At 38.3% G+C, this 14,500-nt stretch overlaps 2 protein-coding genes across 2 annotated transcripts in view; one reads left to right on the forward strand and one right to left on the reverse strand.

The window, feature by feature from the left end:
* LOC139936015 (uncharacterized) overlaps positions 1-11,892 on the reverse strand; it is a 135,344-nt gene extending 123,452 nt beyond the window's left edge. The window contains exon 1 of the mRNA XM_071930713.1: positions 11,796-11,892. The gene's annotated coding sequence lies outside the window, so the exon portion shown is untranslated. The remainder of the gene's footprint in view (positions 1-11,795) is intronic.
* LOC139936013 (guanylate cyclase soluble subunit beta-1-like) overlaps positions 2,508-14,500 on the forward strand; it is a 62,314-nt gene continuing 50,321 nt past the window's right edge. The window contains exons 1-2 of the mRNA XM_071930711.1: positions 2,508-2,767; positions 3,939-4,012. Coding sequence (XP_071786812.1) covers positions 2,765-2,767; positions 3,939-4,012 — 77 coding nt within the window. The 5' untranslated portion in view covers positions 2,508-2,764. The remainder of the gene's footprint in view (positions 2,768-3,938; positions 4,013-14,500) is intronic.

Below are 14,500 nucleotides of genomic sequence, written 5' to 3' on the forward strand. Positions count from 1 at the left end.
AAATGTTGTTACAGAGATGGAGAAGGCTATATACTGAAGAAGAAATTGATAAACAATATTCTGCTAGTTGATGCATGCAAGCTGCTATTCTCCCGGATAACGTGAATAGGACACTTTAAATACTGCTGGGTCAAGAATTAACCCGGATTCTTGACTCATTATTCTAAGTCAGTAATCTGTGTCAACAATTTCCAAGACGTGTGAAAAACTAATGCAGAATACAATTTGTTCAACTAGTTTCGGGTCAGCCTGACACACAAACGGGTCAGGGTTCTGGCAGCCGAGTGTCTTTAGAGAGCTTATATAGGATCTTTAAAATTACTGGAAGGTTTCACAACAGCCTCCAATAAATTCGAAGAGTGTCTTGACCATGGGATTATACTGTATTCACTGTATATACTCAGACAAAGGGACTTTATCTTTTTGTGATTATTTGGGTCGATTCAACCTCTGAAATAAAGTTTCCCGCACCGGTAAACCATTCAGTGTAACATGAAATATAAACTATACAGAACACCATTTACTGAGTTATCAGATACATTATCAAAACCTGCACAATTTCAATAAATATTTAAAGATGCTATTTAAGATTTTTTGGCCGATTTGACCCAAAAATTGTGATTTAAAATTCAATAGGCATTTTGATGGGGGTCGAGAAAGTTACAAGCTTTCATTTGAGCCAATGCTCGAAAAAGTCCGCCAATTATTAGTAGCAGTGAAACAAAGTGCTCAAAATTAGTTTTTGAGTCGGGATCCCGACAAAATATCACGTGACCAATTCTCATGTGTTTTATAAGAAACGTTTTAAATTTTTTGTCATGGTTCCTGACCATTAAAAGTAAAAGTTAAACTTGTTTTCGTTAGAGCGGGTGATACTCTTTGAAATACCATTCACTCAAAAAAACATATTTTTTAATGTTTGGGGCCAAAAATCTGACATAGCATCTTTAAATGTTTATATTCATGTTGTAGTTTATTCTTAACAGGCCAAGATTTACGTCTTTAAGTTCTCGCTTCAGGACAAGATTTGTTGGTGTACATGTGCGAACAAAGTATTCAAATGGCCAGAATAAAACATATTCACAACCCTGCGTGCCTGGTTCTTCTCAAATTGCAGAATGTTGACTCATTTATGCCAAACCTATGGGGGACATGACATTGCTAAATAGCATTCAATTTTACGGAGTTTATGAACTACTTTTTACCAGCTTTAAAACACGTTAAAATAACTGACTTTATTAGGGATTATTTGTTTTTCACAAATTTGAAATTCGCTCAAGTTCACTTCAAGGAAGTCATCCTGCAAATCTCGTTTATAATATAATCAAATTATTTTCAAGTAGCATCAAAGACTCTCTTGCTTCAGATTGAGTTTGTCTCTTTTGCTTATAATATTGTGAGCGGCTCGAAATTCCAGAAATATTTGGGTTTTTCTGACAAATATATACACATGTTCACACGCACGTGACCAGTACATCTGTTACTGCAATCTAGAAATTCAGGCAAACCGTCTTGTCATTGACCGTGTCTCAGACCCATCTAAGATGACATTGGTTTATTATTGTATACGGCGGACTGAGACAGTATACACTCCGACAGCTAGATCATCCTAGACTATAAAGCAGTGTGTAGAAAGAACGTTCTAAGGACGTCTTGAAACAACATTTGTTTCTATTGCAAATTCTTCTCTACGTCCAAACTGACCTTCGTCTCATGCCAAGGTGTCCAATTCAAATCTCAAGAATTGCTCCATTATTATTTTCAAGACCAAGGTGTTCAATTTAAATCTTTAAAAGGTTGCTTTATTATAATGTAATCTGCTGTAGTAGAATACAAAGCAAGATAGTAAATCTACCTGGCAAGTAGATACACACATGGTGTTACCGTCAACCAAATTATATCGATACCTCATCATGCAATGCCTCAAATTTTCCTTTGAGTTAACTTTGAATGCATGTGTGGACACTCAAAGCTTTATTTTAAGGGGTTGTTTTGACTTTTTGTTTTGTCTATATTTTTTTGGCGGGAATGGCGAAGCTTGGTGAATTCAAACTTCTTAAGGACAGTCTGTAATGGTTTCTCTTAGATCACATCACTCGTCAATCTCATAGCAGGCGTGTTTTGCATCCCCTTGTACCATCCCTATGATATGGTCTTCCACAGTGCTAGAATTCTTGCCGGTAATTTCATCTTTTTATGGATGGCGGCAACTGCCTCGCGTGTAATGTCCAGGAGCAATTGCAGCGCCTATCTCATCCAATCCGAACCCAGTGCTATTTTTAGCCTGCTGCGACATCAAACGAAAGACAGCACGGCCGTGTGCACTTTTCCCATCCACGGCTTGATACGAAAGTTAAGGAGAGAGAGTCTTTTCATCACCGAATACGGTCACGAGAGGGAGCCCTAGCCCATTTGTAACATCACCAACCCAACACAGCGGTATAGTCGTAAGTGAAGGCAGCGAATTACTGCTTTGCTCATTCCCGTGTTTAATACAGGGACAGCTTCCCGCCGAAATAAGTTTCGGTAAGAAAACAGGATTTGGCTTCGATTTCGGGGGGATATTGCGAGAAAGAAAAGCCTTCGCGTAAAGCTCGCTTGATTGAAGGCATTGGTTTCTTGGCCGTGAATGCGTCTCTCAGCCCGCTCGAAAAATCGAGGAAAAAAAAGGTGATCCTTGGAGAAATTGTTTGCGATTATTGCCTGATAAAGCCGCAGTGACGGAGTGATCGAATTGTGACGACGTAAGACTAAAGATAGAGCCATGGTAAGTTTGTGTTTAATTTCATGTAAAGGAGTGTCATTTATCTGTGTAATGTGTTACCAATTTTATCAAAATATGCAATCACCTCATTTTAAGAATCGCACTGCCAGTATGTATATAGCAACTTGATTATTTCGGCCCAGAAACATAACAGTATAAGTGGTAACCTATACACCTCATAGTACCTAATGAAAAGACATGGATTATCTCGAATAATACATGAAAATGGAACAGACAATTGCTTTCGAGTGTGTATATCTGTTGACCGTAACACACGAGGCTGGGTTTAGAGCACGAACTACATGCTATTGATACCCGACATGTTCCGGGCATCTCCAGAACGGACTTAATGTATGGGGCCGTTGACGTGTGTCAGCTATACGGCATGTAAAATAGCTTTCAGCCCGCCGAACCACTATGGTACATCAACTCTTATGAGCTAAACTCCCAGGTTGGAGTGTGCTCCCCGCGAATAACAAACGAATAGCTATCTCTACCCTCTCTCTCTCTTTCCATGGAAGATAAAAAACATCAAAGGAAAAAGGAGAGTTGAGGGTATACGGTAATTGTAGTCGCGGGTAAACTGTTGAAAAAGGCGCAATCCGCCGACTCCTTGAGTATATATTGAAGAGTCAAATCATTTTTGCACGCTTTTTAGCTTCAAGTTTCGGCGGTATTTCCGAACGTCCTTGTGGTGCTCTGAGAGGTAGCAATGCTTGATTTCATTTTTGAGTCACACGACTAAAAATAGACCACTTTGTGTGGATGGATAAAGGGCCGCTGGGATAGCAAAATGATGGTGTATATGTAGCATAAATGTATATGTTAATTAATAGAAGTATTCTCTAGTATATCATTGTGTATAAATTATTCGACCCTTTCTGCAAGAAGAAAACAAAAAATCTTCGAGCTATTCAAATGTTTACATTGTCTGATTCATTCACTTAAAACTCCGTGTTTACATAAAGATATCTTTTTTGATGGTTCGTTATACCAATCTAAAACTCAGGAAAAGTTTCCTTCCCAACAGCTTCATTCTGTGTGGTAAAATAATCATCAGTGTCAACAACAAAAAATAGTTAATTTCACTTTCTAAAAATCGTCAAACAGTTCGAAAAGCATTGACCCCTTGTTCTGTTTTTGTTATTCCTCCACACCCCTCTTTACTGCACAGTATGGTTTCGTCAACCATGCCTTGGAGCTACTGGTGCTTCGCAAGTTCGGTCAGGAACAGTGGGAGGCCATTAAGTAAGTCTCGGTTCCATTCCTTCCATATTATATTCCCTGTTTTTGAATACCAGCTCCCCGTGATGTAGTACACTGACATTTTCATGTCCTTTTTATAAAGCTTGCGGACCGGGCCACATCAAACTAGAAGTTTATGCTAATTTGTGAAGTAGGCATGATGCGGATTAGCATAATTTTACGCATGGGTGTTGCTTCTTAGCTTCTCGATGACAGGTAAAAATGGCCGCTCTTAAAGTACTTGAGGCGTATGACCAAGGAGTCGTATACTAGAAATAAGTACAGCGACCTTAGCAGTATTGGTAAAAGCAAGAGATGCTGATAAGAAAATGGTTCGATTTGTAATTTATCTTCACGCATTAGAGAAGGGACTGTGTGCTACTTGGTATTTCCTTCCCATCGTATCTTACTTTGTCTTTATATCTGTATTTGAATAAATCAAATTTAGATCAACAGAAATTGTCATAATGTTAGCATTGACACGATCCATTGGTTTAGACCTTTCTTGATCGCGATAAATAACTGCTGTTAACTGCAAACATCCAGACGCTGAAATTTTTGTTTGAGCTGCTACTGCTGGGCTGCATGATAATGCTGGTGTTGATATTTTTGCTGCTGCTTCGGGCTGATTTTGCTCATTGATGCTGTTTGTGCTGCTGCTGTGATGTTCGACTTCTCATGTTGCTGATGTTGCTGCTGTTTAATAGGCTGCATTGCTATTTGCTGCCTGGTTATTACTGCACATGTTGCTGCTTCTGCTGCTTCTGAGCTGCGATTCTTCATGTTGCTACTCGTGCTGCTGCAGTAGTATTCGTGCCCTTACATGCTGTTTGTGGTGCTGCTGAGTTGCAATTGATCATGTTGCTGTTGTTGCTGACGGGCTGCTATTGATCCTGCTGCTGCTACCGTGATGCTATTTGTCACATTGCTTTTGGTGCTGCTGCTGTCTGGCTGCTAATTGAACATTTTCGTGCCTAGTGTTGCTTCTGCCGCACTGCTGTTGCAAAGCTATTTGCTGACGTGTTGCTGTTGCTCCTGGTGTTGCTGCCGCGCTGATGCGCTTCTGTTGTTGATTTCGTGTTCGTTGTTGCTGCTGTCTCACTGCTGCCGAAATGCTGTTGCTGGTAATCAACCAATCAATACAACATGCCGTCGTGCTACAGTTGCTCCTGTTTTGCTGTTGCTGCTGCCGACAATACTGTCAGGAGTTTTTTCTTATGGCAGTTACATTGTTCAGTACTATAATGTATGGTCTTAAGCTGTGTAAGAAACATTATTATGAGTTGATATTAATAAAACGTACTCGCCATAGTACTTCTCCACTCCCTATAGGTTTTAAACTGAGCAATAAACAGGCTTTTTTCAAACGCATGACTGAGCTCATTTCATTAAGTAGCACAAACCCATTAAACTGTTTCAGTACTTCCCTTATTGATCACAGCGGATATGAAATATAATATTGCGTTCTTTATGACCCCCTCGAGATTCAATGTAACTCGACATTTCGTTTTCATTATGCGAAATATTTAGATAAAGATATCAAATTATTTGAATAATCATTTTATGAGACGCAATGAAATAGACGCAAATATGGAGACATATCCACAATACAAAGTCTTTACACCAACACAGAAATAAAGGGTGCGTTCAATTAGCTTCCCACGGTCGACCCCGCTGTGCGGCGTTTTTTTTTTCCAGGACTAACGTGGGTAATTATCTGCACACGTTCGTCCTAGGAAAAAAAAAACCGTCACACCGGGGTCGACCTAGGGAAGCTAAACGAACGCAGGGACGAAACAGAGCACCTGATAAACAAAGCAATTGCTACCAAAACAAGCTAGGGCGGAGCAAGAATGTTCATCATATTGACTAGGAACTCAAAAAGGATGAACAAGAGAAGAAGCTACTCAAGACAATAAGAGACAAGATATTTCTTTTAAGAGTTCTTAAAGCAACCCACAGACGACCCTGCCCTTTGATACTATTCCAAAGACGAGGTCCGCAGAATCCCAGGGTGTTCAGAGAGTAGGTGGTGCGTATAAATGGAAGAAAAACATTGAGGTTTGATCTGATGTTATGACTTAAATGAATGATTGCAGAAAAATAGGAGGAAAAAACTGTACAAATAGAATGATAACCCATTATTACTTGAATTGAAATGTTGCACATAACATGACGTCACTTAGAATGTTTGAAATCGAAAAGAGAATTGATCTATGACATTGGATTTAAATTCAATCTTGTGGCTAGAAACTAGAAAGTCAATAGGTGAAAGATAAAAAACTATATATCCCATTTTGAATAGATTTGATGATGCACTTTACATGACGTCATTCAGAACATTTTAAATTTAAAAGAGCATTGAGCCATGATATTGAGTTTTAGATTCACCTTGCGTCTAGAAACTCACAGAGGTGAAGGTTTTGCACTTTACATGAGGTCACTCATAAATAAACGCTTACATTATTTATAATGTTTGAAATCGAAAAGAGCATTGAACCACATGACATTAAATTTAATGTAAATTTAAATCCATGTTGTGGCTAGAAACTCGAAAAAGCTACTCAACATTTAGGCCTAACCCATTAGGGACCTATATTACATTAATTAGATGTTGCGCATTACGTGACGTCATTTACAATATTTAAAATCGAAAGAAGCATTGAACCGTGCCACTGCATTTAACAGATTTATCTCGTGGCTTCCAAAGGAATAGCCAAGAAAAAAAAAAGACAAGAATGAGAAAATGATGAAGACACCAAGCCACGTTTCCGCTTATTACATACAGTCATGTAAGCGAGCAAATCATACACGGTCTAATAGAGTTCCAGCGTACATGTGCATAGTTCATTGAAGGTTCTTTAGTCTGTAATTGCAATGGGCATGTTGCCCCGGGCCGGCCTAGAACACCACACACACTAGCGAGTCCCTCGGGCACAAACTGCCATGAATTGAATGATTCATTTAGGGGGAAATAAAAAAATAAAATTGAAGGGGAGATGTTATTGGCGTATGGAAGTGGAAACGGTGTCTGGTTTCCGTGAGATATTTTAAACCACAGGATTGGTTTTTCTTGACATGGAATGCCATGAAGAAATTGCATTACCTATAGTTGAGGGAAATACATTCCATCGATTTAGGAAGATGATGTTAAAGATGATGTTTAAGACGATGTTAGATTCCTGTGAGATAGTCAAACCCATTTACCAGAATAACATTGATGTAGGATCAATAACTAGGAGTACGTACTTGATCGATTGATGTAAATCACACAGGAAACGTCCTGCCAAGTAATGATTACTGAAATAAGGAAATCTAACCATAAACCGTGCATCTCGTTTACAGTGACAGAGGTACCCTCTTAGCACTTTATCAAAGGACTGGACACTAATCAGATGTTCACTAGACACTACTCAGATGTTACCATAAAACCTGGTTACGAGGAACGTAGAATTTGTAAATAGTTTAAAACATGGTGAGTAACGGCTTCGTCTGAAGTCACGTTGTTTTCCAGAAAGATATATAACTTTTCATTTTAATAATATTAAAAAAAAACAATTATCAGGCAGCTGAAAACACTCACATTTGTGAAACAAGGGTGTTTTGGGTGTCGTAATTTTCTTGCAACTTCGATAATACCAATTCAATCAAAATGTACACATGTTTGTTAGTTTATACATATGTTGGGATACAACTTGTGTGAGAATACTAGTGTTTGAAACATACCAAAGGTGTCAAGGGATGGGTTTCACAAAGAGTTAAGACTAGTCTTATCTCGAGTTAGGATGATTTACTCGTTCTAACTTAGGACTAGCTATATGTTTTTAATATCTCCTATCGGACTAGTCCTAAGTTATAGGACTAGTTTGAACTCTTTGTGAAATCGACCCCTGTGCCTTTAACATCATCTCTTTGATTGAACATGCACATCCATAAATGCACGACACAAAAAAACCCAGATACACCAAAAGGTATCTCACTTCACACACAGCATACCTCCATAATAAGGGCACCCAGCAGTTTGAAGTATTTTTTCAACAGCATCGCCAGAAATTGACATGTTTTGCTAACATTCAACGGGGGGTCAATAATGTGGGACAGTGTGTTATCACCAGAACACTCAGTCGACCCATATTCACCGCTGGGGGCACAGTTCGTGTGTAATGTACGACACCTCCAGCTTTAGTGAAACATATAATAAAAAATTAATTACAACTCAAAGGACCCAATTCAAAAACATGCCTTTCTTCATATTTTTCAAGGGTAACTTTTATTTACACTGACCCGATTCTGCCTACGTCAAAGGTCTATTGTGGCAATATGTAAACCCCCATAATTATATTTATTTATGCCCAGTCATAAGTCAGTTTTCCTATTACTGTCTGTATCTATATTGTATCTACACATTTATTTATTCTACCAAAGAGTCGGTGCGCCGCGGTGCAACACACTCATTGATCAACGTCATATAGCCGCATTGTGTTTGGGTTTGTAATGTAATTTCGATTGAGAAATAAACAGGCCATGAATATAGTATTTTATACAACATTATTCAATTATGCATACGCTTGACAGAAATGGAACAAAAAAAAAAGCTCTTTAAGTTCGCATCTGGAAAAATATTTACTTCCCTGGTAAAGTGTGCCAGCGTCCGACAAGCTCATTTATAGCGATTACTGACTTTCGTTTCCCTAAAAACACAGTCTTATTCTCCACAATTGCACCTGGCAAACAATTTTCTAATGTTTCAATGGCGGCCAAGTGACGCACACAAGAAGAGAGCGTAGAGAGAGAGAGATAGATAGCCCGCTGGAGGGAACAGTTGCCCATGCCGGGGCATTTAACTCTTCGAAATTAAACACACACTCAAGATGGCCCGCGGCTTTAAAGAGTTGTAAATTGTGGCGGCTAGCGAGCATTGGAAATCGCGTTCAAGTCACCGGTAAAAAAAAGAAAAACTTGTTTTTTTCCCCGGCTGCTGGAGATGAAGAGCCTGATTGCTGTATTGCAATTTACGTGGGCAGGTTAAAGACACTGGACAGTATTGGTAATTGTCAAAGACCAGTCTTCTCACTTGGTGTATCACAACATATGCACAAAATAACAAACCTGAAAAAGTTTGAGCTCAATCGGTCATCGAAGTTGCGAGATATTAATGAAAGAAAAAAACACCTTTGTCGATTTCAAGACCTCAAATTCTAAATCGGAGGTTTTTGAAATCAAATTTGTGAAAATTTACTTCTTTCTCGAAAACTAGGTCACTTCAGAGGGAGCCGATTCTCACAATGTTGTATACTACCAACCTCTCCCCATTACTCGTTACCAAGTAAGGTTGTATGCTAATACTTACTTTGAGTAATTACCAATAGTGTCCACTGCCTTTAAGACAGGCTGAAAGCAGTAAATGCAGCTTGGGAAATAAATCGATCGATTCTACGGAGGATCGGGTTCATCTTTCAAGAGGATTCCAACATGGAATACAGTTTAAGTGAATAGAGAGAGATCTAGGGACGCGCATGGGGAAACAGGACAGGTAGATGTGGAAAACCAGTCAAGGACGAGTAACATAATAAAATGTGTCTGTGTTATTCTTGATTTTAAGGGTTGGATTTTTAAATGTGCATGGTGGATGTATAGAAAGGTCTGCGGTAGCAACATGTGAATATCTCTTTTAGGTATAGTGTACTGGAAGAGTCGTTAAAGGCGTGGACAATATTACTCAAAATAATTGTTAGCATAACAATCTACTTGGTTACGAGCAGTTGGGAGCTGTTGATAGTATAATATATTGGGAGAAACGGCTCCCTCTGAAATAACGTAGGTTTTGCGAAAGAGGTTATTTGTCACTAAAATATGAAAAGATTTAAGGTCTGAAGCCCTTTTTGGAGATCTGAAAGTACACCATTTTGAGCAACCAGGTTTTTTGTCTCTTCTTTCATTATATTCTTGCAACTTGGATAGCCAATTTAGTCCAAATTTTCACGAGCTTGTTATTTAATACATGTGTTGGGATACAGCAAGTGAGAATACTGGTCTTCGACAATTACAAAACGTGTCCAGTACCTTAAACCAGCGTGTTTTTTTTTAACCAACACTACTCAAGAGAGATATCCACACGCTGTTATCGTAAACCTCTCTTAGCCTTGATATCACCATTTCTAGATTGAAAAACATAAATTATCCGTGGTTAAATGTAAACAGACCATAAAGGTAACAGTGAACGACTCATTACTCAATGTTAAGTAAACAAACGAGGAACATTCGATCAGAGGTTACGTGTGTCTGTTCACGTGCGCCTGGAGTATGCACTTAGAAGCAGTCAGTCAGTCATAAAAAGGCATTGGACACCTTTGGTAATTGTCAACAACCATCATTCTCACTTGGTGTATCTCAACTTTGGCATAAAACAAAAAACAATGAAATTTTGGGTTCAATTGGTCATCGAAGATGAAAGAGAACAATGCAAGAAAAAAAAACCTTGTTGCACACATTTCTATCCTTTCAGATGTAAAACAAGGCTTCAGGCCTGAAGTATTTTAATATTGAGTGAGAAATTACCTCTTTCTCAAAAACTACTTTATTTCAAAGGGAGCCGTTTCTCACAAAGTTTTATATTGTCAAAAGAAACCATGTAGGTTTCTATGCAACATTTATCTGGATTATTTACCAATAGTGTCCAGTGCCTTTAACGGCTCTTTTAGAAATATAATCACAGGGAGAGTACAAGTCAGTTAAAGGCAGTGGACACTATTGGTAATGGTCAAAGACTAGCCTTCACAGTTGGTGTATCTCAACATATGAATAAAATAACTAACCTGTGAAAATGTGAGCTCAATCGGTCATCAAAGTTGCGAGATAATAATGAAAGAAGAAAACACCCCAGTCACATGAAGTTGTGTGCGTTTAGATGGTTGATTTCGAGACCTCAAGTTCTAAACTTGAGGTCTCGAAATCAAATTAGTGGAAAGCTACTTCTATCTCGAAAACTACTCCACTTCAGAGGGAGCCGTTTCTCATAATGTTTTATACCACCAACCTCTCCCCATTACTCTTTACCAAGTGAGGTTTAATGCTAATAATTATTTTGAGTAATTACCAATAGTGTCCACTGCCTTTAAGTCCTTGGTGCATGTGCATAGCTACTGGCATATCCCATACCAATCACTTATACCTTTAAGCAATGGATGTGATGATATATCATTATAATGGCAATGAAACTGCTACTTATGGTCTTATTGGATCGATACCTGCCATGACATATCTAACCTCTTTCACTAACAAAGTACGGTAGCATTAAAGTCTACAATCATTCTTCGGTTAGTCAACCTTCTCCTTGTAGAAGAATTTGAAACAAGCTCAGCTCAACATTAAAGGGTTTGGGTATTTTTGTACGAAAAAAGACACACAGCCCAAAGATTTTAATTAAGCTTACACGGTTTTAATTTAAAGATGGTAGAAAGCTTCCCTTAAATACTGAGGTGCTATAGTTTTTAAGCACTGTCACGAACAAAGTTCGTCTCAGGAAACGAAAACTATTTTAGCCTGTAAAACCTGTTAACGCGACTCTCCTGAGCATTGCTTTGTGATTTCACCTTTTTCTCAAAGACTTGACGACTAATGAAGCTGAAACTTCTACAGTCATTAAACAAAAATACATCTTCCTCCATTCAGAGTGAAAATGGATTCATGTCATTCACCAACGTGATCTACAAAAGGTATCAAAACCCTTTACAGGGAAGGTGAACGTTTAGTTACCACTCTTAAAATTAATGACAATAAAACTTACTTGGTTTAGAAGTATAGCAAAATCCGACGGTACAAAAAACATACGTCATACTATGTTTCTCCAAGTGTACGTTCCAACTACGGGTTATTATTCCTGCGTGGACATAACCGCTCCGGATTTTCGGTGATATCTCGCGACAACCTTAAGAAACGAAATTTTCACAGGTTAGTTTATTGTATCAGTTAGAGAACAATCGAATGGTATAAACAATTAAATGTATACTTGCACTCTAAGGCTTAAAGGAACACGTTGCCTTGGTTGGAAAGATGTCTTAAAAGTAGAATACAATGATACACACAGGTTTGCGTGATTTTCCTTTTACTGTGCGAACTAACACGGTCGGCCATTTATGGGAGTCAAACAATTTGACTACCATAAATGGCCGACCGTGTTAGTCGACGAGGTAAGAGGAAAACCGTGCAATTGCGAGGCATGTTTGTGTGGACAATTGTATTCTACTTTTACAACATCTTTCTACCCATATGCATTTTATAACAAACGGTTACAAACGCTTTTCAAAGACCAACTCGACCGATTCAAGGCAACGTGTTCCTTTAGAGATGGGAAACAGACGAAACCAGAAGAGATTGAAAAATGATTTCTTTACAGTTCAACATTGGGGGGTGTGCTTTGATTAAGTTAACCTTCTGCTACACTAAAGTCTGAAAAAGCTATTTGCTAATAAAGGGACAAGCTTATATTACTACAACCATTTCCACATCCACAGTACTTATTAAGCAGCATGCAGCTTTAGACTCCAGCTTCTCCAGAAGACGATCAGAGCATGCTAATCGGAACGTCGAGTTGAAACTGACGTTTTTTTTCAGAACCACCTCAACTCATTTAGAGAAAGTCATTACATGGTGTTACCGCAAACCTTTCCATATCGTATTTCCACCATGAAAAGTTTAAAATCATACTGATACATTACAGTTAGTTAATTTGTCGATTAAAAATGTTACATGACTTATCTCTGTTCACGGGTTTATTTATTTGTTAATTTTTGCCCACTGAGTGTTCAAAGAAACGTACACATTCCCTTAAAATGTACAATTTTTTCATGTTTAACACATTTTATTTTATGTTGCGAATCATACAATATTCATCGACGTTGGAAAAGTTCGACTGTAATATCAAAATACGCGAACCGTCAAAGTCCACATACTCATTCTCAATTCGTTCTCTCTATACAGCACAAACAAACCATAAATCCAAGCAAACATGTATTATTGCCCGGCAGATTTTGTAGGATTTGGAAAGTTATCAAGTCTGTATTCCTTCGTGATCCTGTGTAAATAAGTCTGAGAAATGAATCGCCTTAAAGCCTTCAATCACAGAGCAAGCAGTCTAAGGAAGAAAGAGTAAAATAGTCCGCGGTAAATCAAGAGGATGCTTCATAAATTCCCGAGCGTTCAACTTCAGAAGATACTTTCCTTAACGTGAACAAAATTCTGAAGCGTGATGTTGGCACAGTTTGATGAGCAAAAGTTCCAAGGCCCTCAAGGCCTTCTTGTGAGAAGTTTCAGCTTTAATTTCTTGTCTCTAGTTATCTGGACTAGCTTCTTCTCGTTTTCATCCTTCACCTTCTTGAGTTTCTTGTTGGCAATTGGAGGGGAACAAATTATTGTCGATCAGAATAAAAGAGATACGAGGCTGTCAGATTAAGCCCATGTTTGGAGAAGACAGCATAGACGGACAGACTACTATATCACAGTAAAGCAAAACAAAAACACAGACTGACTTAAAGTGATTTAGTTCAATTGATTGCTTGGTTGATGATTGACTTATTGATTGACTGACTGACTGATATTGTTCAATATGTATTGTAATGTCTCTCTGTGTTTGATAATTAATTCGTCGTGAAATACCATCTGAATGTATTATTTGTTCAAGGGAAACGCAACATATTACTTAGCAGTCGATCATAAGTCTATAAAGAAATTTTCCTTTCTTCAATTATTATCTGATATAAATTCCCTTTGACCATTTGCACCACGCTACAAATTTCACTAGATTAAGGCAATAGAACCATCCAAAGCAACGTCAATACCATACATGAATCTGTAATACGATGGGAGGGGTCAGCTGTTATGGCAATTAGAGCAGTAATGATCACATCCGTCCAGAGAGAGAGTTAATCTTGAAAACTCTGGAGGGATGAAGCTTTCCTTGCTCATTATTTACCAAGATGAGAAAAAGAGTCTCAGATCAAGAAAATCATCGGCTGTATTGAGAGTTTGATATGCTACCTACTGACCTCAGTGGTGTCTAAATATAGGCTGATTCTAACACTGAGATGATTGCCATATGGTACGGTAATGTTCGGATGTTTTCCTCCTCTGCATTTTTTTTTTTTTTCATTAACAAATAATCGCAGGCGGAAGATCCTTCCAACGGAAGGGTGAGCGAGGTAATCGGCAATAAATAACACAATGGCTGAAAACAATTCGCACGGATACAAAACAGAGTGTCCATAGATTTTTTTTTTTTTTAAGTCAACAGAACATCATCTTGGTTCAATAAATCCAAACAACGGCAGCCTTCGCTCTGAATAAAAGAAGCAAATTGTTGTTTACTTCTTCCATGAGAGTCTGATAATTTCCCACACAACGTCAAAACAAACTATTTTCGTAAACAACAGACCACTTTACCTTTCGTACAAAATCAATCAGCTACGTATTTTGACAACCTCAGTAGTATACGTT

This window comes from Asterias amurensis, chromosome 4 (genome assembly GCF_032118995.1).
Source record: "Asterias amurensis chromosome 4, ASM3211899v1".
NCBI classification, from domain to species: Eukaryota; Metazoa; Echinodermata; class Asteroidea; order Forcipulatida; family Asteriidae; genus Asterias; species Asterias amurensis.